Consider the following 11472-nt stretch of genomic DNA (forward strand, 5'->3'; position numbering starts at 1 on the left):
GAAGGTTGGACAAAACTCAATACATAGCTTATAGCTAATCAGTCTAAGCCTCTAAGATGAATGGAGGGATAAGTGATTGCAACTTTGCAAGGCCACAAGCTACAATTGTGGAGGATACAAGTCATTTGAAGGTGATTGAGCTTGTAAACTTGATTCAAGGTGTGGAGATTGGATAAGGATAGACCTTCTCCTTCTATAGTTCTATATGTCGATTCATGTCTTCCAATTGAGGTGTTGACAATCTGGACACTAGAGAAAAAAAACCTCTTTTTTCTACGTACAATTCTGCGAGCTGGCACATGACTAGGAGCATCAAAGCACATAATGCGGACTAGAAAGGGGACTTAAGTGCCAAAACAATACAGACTGTGGTTTATGGCCGTCATCTATACCCAACCTTCATCCTTATACCCCAAAGCCCATCAAATGCACAGCATGCAATAATATATTTTAAAGACATGTTGTCATACAAGCAACACAAACTTATAAACCACTATTGAGAGCATCGAAAGTAGTTTACAAGCTACAATACATGAAACAATGAAAAGCTATTAAACTAACCAAAATGTCAGCAAACAATGTTAGATTTGGTCATTTGTTAAGTTTCGACCTTACTTTTGTTATAATTCTTTAGAAGTAAGAAAATGAATTAATTTCGATAAATCTCCCTTGATCAAATAAAGAAAGATACTTGTGCTTTTATTAAGCAAATTGAATTTTAAATCTTTCAATCAGATTTTAACTCAATTGTAACTCAATTTTATTCTTAATTCCATCTTTTGTTAGATAAGTTGGAAGATTTGGTTAAAGTTACTGATTAACTTAGCAGTCATAAAATCATCAAGAGAAAATCATCAAGGGCATCAACAATGACATTAAACCAAATTTTAATTAGACTATAAGTTAGGCTTATTTCCCATTTATCACAATGCACTAAACAATTCAACCAATCAATAAATTCAACCAATACTCATATAATCTCATAGTATGATCACAAGAAAAAGAATTCATGAAGAAAAAGTTCAAAGATAGCATTACACAAATATATCCTTTTGATAATTATTTCTCTCACCAGACCCAACCACCAACCCCTCTACCACCCTAACATGAAACCCCCACCTAACCCACACTCGAAAACCCTCTACACTCACTATAACCTGAAACCACCACTTGACCCAGACCTGAAAAACCTCTACCCTCACCCTAACCCAGAACTCCACCCTGACACAGACCCAAAACACCTCAACCTCACCTTAACACGAACCCCCACCCTGACCCGACTCGAAACCTGCCTACCTCACCAGACCCTTTGGTCCTCACCTAACCCGAACCTTCACCTGATCAAGACCTCGAAAACCCCACTACTCCTCCTGACCCGGACTCGAAACTGCTTTACTCTCACCCGAACCCCACCTGACCCAGACCCGAATCCTCTATACCCTCACTAGATCCCTCACCCTAACCCTAACCCCTGTTAGAAGTTAATCTAGAAAAATCTAGATGTGCAATCTAGTGAGTAGTTTAGAAAAATCTAGAATAAGGTAGAAAAATCAAGAGAATTTGTATCTAGAAAAATCTTGTAAAATATCTAAGTAGAAAAATCTAGAGAGTGATGAACAACAACTATAAATATTGTATGTGCAAGGGTTAGGAGACGAGCTAAACAAGAGAACTCCATCAATGTTATGGTATTAGTTTCTATCAAGAGAGTGAGAGGCATGAGCTCTAACAAATATATTTGTACAATTTATGATGAAATTTGTGAAATATTGTTATATGATATTCGGGTCCATTAAACTTCCGTGTGCGCCAAATTCTATCAACCCCACCTGACCCAAAATCGAAACCCCTCTACACTCACCCTCTCGAACCCCATCTGAGCCAGATTCGAATTCCCTTCACTATTCATGAACCCGAAATAGGTTTCTGGGTTACCATTAAAACTTTTTTTTTTAAAAAAAAAAGTCTACTCAATGCTGATTCAACCTCTGTCTTGCACTTCGGACAACGAACACGTAAAGTTAGGTTCCTACAATCACAAGAAACACAATATGATTATAGATAAATTGATTTTGGACTAAATAAAAATAAGCCTAATTACAAACATAAGAACTGATTTGGGGAAAAATCTTCTCGATCCCGTAACCATCTTGAATATAATTCACATTATAGGAGATCTGATTTGGGGAAAAATCTTCCATGGCAAAGAAAGAGAAGAAACGTGACGAATAGGGTTGTGGTATCGGATGTTTTGGAGGGAAAACCTTAGTCGTGCTATGCACAGGCGCACAACGCACGTTTTAATAATCGTTTAAAATACATTGTGACTATTGCCCTCATTCTTCCTCTATAAAAAATCTTAAAATTTGATTAATTTTCGAGAATCACAAACGATTAGTTTATCCTAAAAAGAATGGTGAACAATTATTGAATTTACGCTATTTAAATAGCAAGAAGTGCCTCTATGTTGACCCTTTTTGTTGTCAATGCATTTGATATCGAAAGATTTTTGTCTAGAAGTTACGTATATATAGTCTAGAATTGCACATTTGAAGAGTTAAGACCAAAGATAGAACGTCTTAACAACGAGGCAAGAGATAAAGTATAAGAGCTCATCAAAAGCAAACAATGAATTGAGATTCTGGATTTCAAGGGAATGGTAAGGGTTATCACAAAAAAAGAAGAGTAGGCATTGCCATCATATTTGAAGATGTCTCACCCTTGGCATACGACACCAAAAATATACGTAATTACCATGAATTTGTGTCTTAGAACAAGTTATCATATATCAACGATATTGATAAAACATGTGGTATTTGTTTGTTAGATTAAACTATATCATAATCATCAGATAGCAAGACTGCAAAAAGTACACACAAAAGATTATATACTCGTCTATTCATACTTATTCAAAAAACAGTTGAAACCAAACTCATCTTGTAATCCCAAGCAATAACAGCATGACCATCAAAATGAGTACCTCCTTGATATTGTCGATAAAAACCTTTATTCGGATCAAGTAACGCAAGCAGTTTACCATTCAATACCAACCATTTACCAGTCTCAGAAATACCCAACAAATGCATATCATTGCAATTGAGATCATACAATTTCGTCAAAGTCAAGCCATCTTTGTTCAATCTCCAAACTTTACGATCAAAAAACTTAGGCGAATAATCATAGGTAAACACTTTACGGCCATAACACAAGCACAACCGCCCTTTTATACCAAATAATTCCAACCTTTGATAAGGCTCAAGTGTATTAACCATATCCCCAATCGCGACGAGAGTTACACAAATCTCTGAAATGATTAAATCGACTCCAATAATATGCCTATTAGTGCCAGCCGAATTCGAACACCAGTACATAACACCATTGACCAAAGCTGGCACATCCTCTCGATCAATCATAACGCCATCTACGTTTAATATAGACAACGATTTTTCCCATTTACCAGTCCTCAAAGAAAACATGTAAACATTAGTGTTAACCAAATCATTGAATCGAAGTAAACATAACCCATTCCATTTCTTGGTCAAACAAACAATCTTGTAATCATCAATTGAAGAAACGTAACCAAACCCAGCAGATATGATATCGTCAGTTGAACTAAAAGGACAATTAGCAAAATTAATCTCTCTACATTGTTGCGTAGCAGGGTTGCAAATGTAGAAATTGAGATTTAGGTCATGAAAACATACCAAACCGTTGCAACAACCCAAGACATTGATAGCTTTATCACCACCATTGTAGGCGTAATTGAAATTTAGGGTTTCTTCGACACGGCCGTGTTGATCGAATGTAACCGAGGAAAATAGAGGGTGAGAATTGGGGTTGCCTGAAAAGAGAAGAAATTGAGGGGATGAAGATTGAGAAGTGTGGAAATTTTGATGGGATTTTGCGAATTGTGGGGTGGAAATTGAAGAATGCCATGATTTGGAAACGGATTTGAAGCGAATTAGGGGTTTAACTGGGAGTCTTGGTAAGATTTGGTGGAAGATTATGTCGTCTGGAAGAAAAGTTGGGATTTGGGATTTTAGTTTCTGTGTATCATTCTCCATCTTCAAAATGGATTCTAAATTGGAGGACTCACGACTGAGATTTTGAAGTTTGAACAGTTTCTAATAAGAAGAGAGGTATGAATTCTCCGTACTTGTATTTCTCATTTATTCCCGCTTTTTTAAGCGTAATAATTTGATTGGGACTCTACTGAATTGGCACTTAAGAGTAGAGGGTTAGCCAAAGAATTCTCTATTTTCAAGTAAATAATACAGTATTTTTCAAGTAATACGGAGTATATTTTTTTTTTTTTTGAAAACTTCAAGTAATATATTTAACTACTTCTTATTAATAAGTATAAATTATAACCCCGTCAAAAAAAAAAAAAGTATAAATTATAACAATTATAAATTAATGATCTCAATTTTAACAATTGCTAACAAGATACGGCGCCTTTTTGGTGCAGCAGGCCACATGGTGCGGCCTGCTGCCATGTCAGCGAAAATAAAGGAGTCCAACTCGCGCAAAACGGGATTGAAAATCACGCGCTACCTAAACTAGATGAGTACAAAAAAGACGAGCACAAATCCCAAAACCCTAAAACCCAGATCACTCATTTATTGCGGCGAAACTCATTCTTCCAGAAGGGCGACAAAAACGAAGAAAATTCGATCTGAAATTCAAACATATTTTTTTTTCCAGTAATTCAAGAAGAACAATGGCAGAAGAATTACCTGATTCGCAAGAATCAATAGAGATAGAGGAAATTGAAGATTCATTGATGAATCTCGAAATCCAAACCAATAATAAGGTATTGGATCTGGAAGATGGACACATTGAAGAATTTGATGTCAACAACGACATACAAGGTAAAATCTACATTGTATTTATCATTTAATAAGTAAAAAATATGAATGAACAAGTAATTCTATGAACAAGTAACCCAGAAATAAAATAGGGTTTAACAAGTAACCAATATAATATTGTGTGGTTACAAGTAATACAAATACACCATAATAAACCTCTATAATATACTAGGATTACAAGTAACCCCTATAATAAATGTGTAATAACAAAAAACAAGTAACCTATATAAACATTATGATTACCAGTAACCAGTATAATATACTACAATTACCAGTAACCCTTAGTCCCTTATAATATACTAGAAAAAACAAGTAACCCCTATATTATACTACTAAAAACAAGTAATCTCTATAATATACTAGTAAAAACAAGTAACCCCTGATTATATACTATGATTACGAGTAACCCTGATTCACTATAACAAGTAACTCTAAGACAAAAAACAAGTAACCTATATAAACATTATGATTACCAGTAACCAGTATAATATACTACGATTACCAGTAACCCTTAGTCCCTTATAATATACTAGAAAAAAACAAGTAACCCCTATAATATACTAGTAAAAACAAGTAATCTCTATAATATACTAGTAAAAACAAGTAACCTCTGGTTATATACTATGATTACAAGTAACCCTGATTCACTATAACTACTAACCCTAGTGGTTTCTAACAAGTAACACCTATAAAATACTAGTAAAAACAAGTAACCTCTATAATATACTAGTAAAGACAAGTAACCCCTGTTAATATACTAGGATTACAAGTAACCCTTATTCACTATAACAAGTAACCCCTGATTATATCATTATTAAGACAAAAATTTTAACAACAAGTAACTCTAATTTAAAAAGCTTACAAGTAACCCTATTGTACTCTAACAAGTAACAGTGAAGAGGTGGAGAAAGAATGAATCAGATGCTGATTTTAAATGTTCAAATTCAAACCCAACTTCAAGTATTCCTTTTATTGGATTACTTAAACATGCTTCAGAAGTATACACTCAAACCATTTTCAGAGATTTTGAAACAGAATTCATGTACTCAATAGGATGCATAACCTATCATCATGCTACTGTGGGAGATTTATACTTTTATCAGGTTCAGATAGAGTATGATGAAAGTAGCAGACAGAAGGTTACATATAACAAAGCTCTAAATAGAATAGCATGTTCTTGCAAGAATTTTGAAGAAATTGGTTGGCTTTGTTATCATTGCATAAAGATCTTGCATCATCATAATGTGACAAGAATTCCTAGCTTCTACATTTCATCAAGATGGTCTAAAATGGCAAAAGCACATGTCTGGAAAAAGAAAGATGATGCAGCTGAAAAAGAATCTCAGGCTGACAGATTAATGCCTTGGCGTCACACAATGGCAAGAAGAAGCTACAATCTACTTATAAAATGTCAAGAGCACAAAGAGACAAGAAATTTGGTAGAAAAACATTTCAAAATTATACAAGAGAAGGCAGATGAATTCAAAAAGGAATTGCAAAAGAATAAGGAGAAGGAAACCCCATTTGATCAACAGGAAGCTACAAGTAATCAACAACAAACTTCAACTGATCACCAGGAAGAATCACCAGAAACAGAAATCCCTGCAGTCATGGATCCAGAAAAAGCAAACACAAAAGGAAGAAGCAAAAGAATAAAAGGGCACTTTGAGAAAGGGAAGCAACCTAAAGCAAAGAAAACAAAAGCAATGCAAGCCAAAGGAAATTCCAGAGAATTTGGAACATAACTCCAGTTTCAAACCCAAAATTATTTTAAGTTTTGACTATGTGATTGATACATACTGTAATTCTAGATTACAGTAATTAGACTATTTTTTTAATATACATACTGCAATCAGACTCTTTTTGATCATATATATATACTGCAATTAAACATGTTTTATAATACAAGTAATAGTCATTTTCAAATAACTAGTAAAAACAAGTAACCACCAAAACAAGTAACATACAAGTATTCACTAGTATATAATTAACCTTCCTATTATCCATATAAGTAACAAGTAACTCTCCTCCCTTAGATTATTCATATAATACAAGTAACCTAACAAATACAAGTAACCCTGCTCCCCCCTCCTATTATTCATAAAAATACAAGTAACTCTTACTACAAGTAACAAATACAAGTAACCCTACTCAATCCTTTTATTCATCAAATTACAAGTAACCCTCCTCCCTCCTATTATTCATAAAAATACAAGTATAAGAACTTTTATAAGTAAGCTAACTTTTACTACTAACTAAAACAAGTAAATCTTATAATTTGATAACCTTTCTTAAAAACATATATCAAACAAGTAACTGCATGTCATTAATATGTAACTTTTACTACTAAGTAAAACAAGTAACTCTGATAAATACAAGTAAAATAACAAGTAATAGAACTGTAATAATGTATATATAAAAATGAATAAAAACAGTATATATCCTACATATTACTACATACCACTATATTAAAAAAAAAAAAAAAGGACTGTAATAATGTATATATATAAAAATGTAAATACAAACTCGACTAAAAGTTTCCTAATTAAAATGATTTACAAATTCCTTACTTATTCCTTGAAGAACGCCTTTGAGCAGCCTCCTTAAAAGGAATAGCACCTTTCTTTTTCTTCGCCTCTTCTGCCATTTTCTCAACAGCAATAGTTGCAGCAACCAGTATGTCTTCTTCTGCCTTATCCTCTTTTTCTATCCCAATGGCATCATCTACTTCTTTTTCAGAAAACAATTTTTTTCCTTCACTAACATTTTTTTTCTTTCCTAGACTTCTCTTTTTGCTTTTAGACAGACTAGCCTTTTTAGCTTCCTTATTAGCCTTTGCGATTTTTTCATTAAGAATGACTTCAGAATAAATCTCTTCATTCTTATTAGCAAAATCAATCAAACTTTCTAAAACATCTTCTCTTCTTAGATTCAAATTGCACAATACCAGAGATGCACATATTTATGCTCTAAAACGCCGTCTCTCCAATGCCTATAAAATAATATACGATAAAAAAAATTTTAAAGTAATTAACATAAAAATAAAAAACAGAAATAAATAAAAATAAAAAAAATGTTTACCTCAGTCAAACCTTTACATCTAAAAGGTTTCCCTTCATATGTAGCAGAATGGTACAAACAAAACACTCCACAATCAAATGTCTCCACAACACACTTTTGAGAGTCTAGTGGAATCATACGAATGTCAAAATTCTTCACAGCTTCTCCATTATCATGGCCTTTAAGAACCAAATATTTTGACATATACAGCCTCTGCAAACAGAACAAGTAACAACCAACAAAACAAGTAATCTAAAGACAAGTAACCTCAACCCAAAACAAGTAACCCCAAAACAAGTAACCCAATGACAAGTAACCTCAACCCAAAACAAGTGATCTCAAAAAAAGTAACCCAAAGCAAGTAATATCATAACAAGTAACTTAACTAACTCATAACAAGTAATCTATTAAAATAAAAATTAAACTCAAAACAATTAACCCAAAACAAGTAACCCCAAAATAAGTAACTTAACTAACTCATAACAAGTAATCTATTAAAATTACAAAATAAACCCAAAACAAGTAACACCAAAACAAGTAACCTCGACCCAAAACAAGTAACCTCAACTCAAAACAAGTAACCTCAAAAAAAAGTAACAATTCATCGGATGAGCATGGTAAATATATTTTACATAAAGTTTTAAGTTTATATATTTGTTTTATGTTTTAATAAAAATTTAACGATTTCATTTTTTTTTTTGATTTCAGCCACTTCCTGGAGATTGGAGTTCTTTTAAAATTCACACATCATGTTAGAGTCTACTGTGGGAATAATGGTAGAGAAGACAGATTCTGGGAAATAAGGGTGATAAGCGTTCCAGAAGATACAGGAAATTGTGGTGGTATGTTGACAGATCGTCAATGGGAAAACTTTGTAGCCACTAACAACATTGTTCCTGGTGACAGACTTGATGTTTACCGTGATAAAAAAAAACCATTTACATTAGAGTTTTTAATGCTGATGGAACTGAAAAGCTTCCTACTGATGGAACTGAAAAGCTTCCTACTGAAGCATAATATAAGTTATTTGTATTAAGATTATGTATGCAATTATGTATGTAATAAATATGCTTCAATATGAAGCATAAGTTTTTTTTATTAAAATTATGCTAGTAATAATATATTTTTATAAAAAATAATAATATATGTATTAAGTATGAAATGTTTATCAGAAACACAATGTCAGATATATGAATAACCCCATAACAAGTAATCCCCAAACAAGTAACTCATAAAAAGTAATCCCCAAAACAAGTAACAATAACAAGTAACTCATAAAAGTAATTCCCAACACAAGTAACAATAACAAGTAACCCCCATAACATGTAATCCCCAAAACAAGTAACTCATAAAAAAATAATACCCATAACAAGTAACCCCATATGAAGTAATCCCCAAAACTAGAAACTCATAACAAATACCCCAATAACAAGTAATTAAAAACAAGTAACTCATAACAAGTAATCCCAAAAACAAGTAATCCATAAAACAAGTAATCCATATAACAAGTAATCCCAAAAACAAGTAACTCATAACATATATTCCATATAACAAGTAATCCATAAAACAAGTAACTCATAATAAGTAATTCCCAAAACAAGTAACAATAGCAAGTAATTCCATAACAAGTAATAAGTAACTCCCATAACAAGTAACTCCCATAGCAAGTAACTCCCATAACAAGTAACTCCCATATTGAAAAACTAAAAAACAAGTAACAAGTAACTCATATTGAAAAACTAAAAAACAAGTAATATACAAAAAGTAACCACAGAACTAGTTACACTAAAAAAAGTAATCCATTTAATAAAATAATAAATAAATGAGCAAAAAAGAATATAATAATAATAAATAGAGAATCCAATATTGAATACTTACTATGTACCAAGTGAGGGTATAATACTCTGTGTGAAATTCATCAAAATTTGTTGAAATTTTCCATTTTTTTGCAGCAGCTTGCCCTTTTTTTGATTTGCCTTGTACTTGGACTTGCATTGAATAAGTTCGATTATCCAAATAGTCAACAGTTTCAGACATGAAATTTATGACAACAGTAGAATAATGTTGTCCATAGTAGATTAGTATGAAAATCTAAAAGAAAAAAAAAAACAGAGAATTAAAAAAAAACAGAGAATCAAACTAGTTATCAAGTTAACCTCTTAAAAATTAAGTGAACAGAACACTTACCAACACAGCATCAAACAATTCACAACATTTCACAGATTCCATCCACATATCCCATGCTCCAAATACTTCATTCTCATATAAGCATCCTTCTCCATTATATAAACAGCATAAAAGAGGCCACTGTATAAAATATAAAAAATAGTAAATATAAATAAATATAATTAAATTTTGAAAAATAAAAAAAGTAGTAAGCAAATTACCATATATTCACCACCAAAAAAGAGTCTTGGATTGTCATTATTTTGTTTATAAACCTCAACATAATTCAATAGGATAAAAAAACAATCCAAAATTCTGCTTGACATCATTTCCTTCTGAAACAACGTCAAAAATTCTTCTCGAGGTAAACTGTAGAACTCATTAAAATATACTAGGAGTTCCCTGTTCAAAAATAATCAAATAAGTAACAAACATAAGTAAGTGTTGAAACGAGTAAATACCGAAACAAGTAACTGCTGAAACAAGTAACTGCTGAAACAAGTAACTACTGACACAAGTAAATGCTGAAACAAGTAACTAATGAAACAAGTAACTGCTAAAACAAGTAACTGCTAAAACAAGTAACTCCTAAAACAAGTAACTAAATAAACAAGTAACACCATATAGTAACAGATACAAACAAGTAACAAAATAAAAAACAAGTAACTCCATAAACAACAAATATATAAAAAGTAACAAATATAAACCCAACACAATAAATAATCACATATAAATAACAAGTAACACCATGTAACAAAAACATATATCAAACAAGTAACACCATATAAATAACAAGTAACACAATAAGTGATACAATTTCAGAACATGCAACAAAAAAAACCATTAAACAAATTATGAGATCTTGACCGTTCCAAAGATTAACATGTCAGACAGTTAAAATAAAGTTATACTTACATAAATAAAAATAAAAAAATAAAAAAAAACTTACGAATCAGACAGTTCTGAATAATTCTGAAGAAAACAATAATCAGCAACCATCAGCCGTAAACTCCTCATTCTTGATACTCTCTTGCAGTTAAGCCTCATAAATTTTGAGATTAACTGTAATTTATAACCACCATACGCACCACAGTTAATATCACAACTTATAAATTCAGCAGACTGTACAGCATTATCATCAGAAATTATATTCTTCTCACCATCAGGCCTCCCTTCATCATCCCAAAATTTCCTAAGAATCTTGTAAGATTCTTCAGGAGTACAACCAGCAACAAAACATGTCAACACTTCTTTTTTTTCTTTCTTTTTTCCTTTTGGCTGAGTAGAATCCTTCTTTTTTTTTCCAGAATTTTTTTTCTCAGGATTCTTTTTCTGAGGTGCTTTTTTTTTGGGATCAGATGATTCTTTCAAGGTATCA

The 11472-nt window shown here is 32.1% G+C and overlaps 1 protein-coding gene across 1 annotated transcript; it reads right to left on the minus strand.

The window, feature by feature from the left end:
- Positions 1 to 2909: 2909 nt before the first annotated feature.
- On the minus strand, positions 2910 to 4064 carry LOC145603840 (F-box/kelch-repeat protein At3g23880-like). The gene has a single exon (XM_081659819.1). The coding sequence runs from the start codon at positions 4062 to 4064 to the stop codon at positions 2910 to 2912; it is 1155 nt and encodes a 384-aa protein (XP_081515945.1).
- Positions 4065 to 11472: the final 7408 nt, after the last annotated feature.

Source organism: Chenopodium album, chromosome 22 (assembly GCF_948465745.1).
Source record: "Chenopodium album chromosome 22, dcCheAlbu1.1, whole genome shotgun sequence".
In the NCBI taxonomy this organism is placed as follows: Eukaryota; Viridiplantae; Streptophyta; class Magnoliopsida; order Caryophyllales; family Amaranthaceae; genus Chenopodium; species Chenopodium album.

Bases quoted from the DNA above. Each gene is read 5' to 3' on its own strand.
- LOC145603840 (XM_081659819.1), bottom strand. From the start codon at position 4,064: ATGGAGAATGATACACAGAAACTAAAATCCCAAATCCCAACTTTTCTT.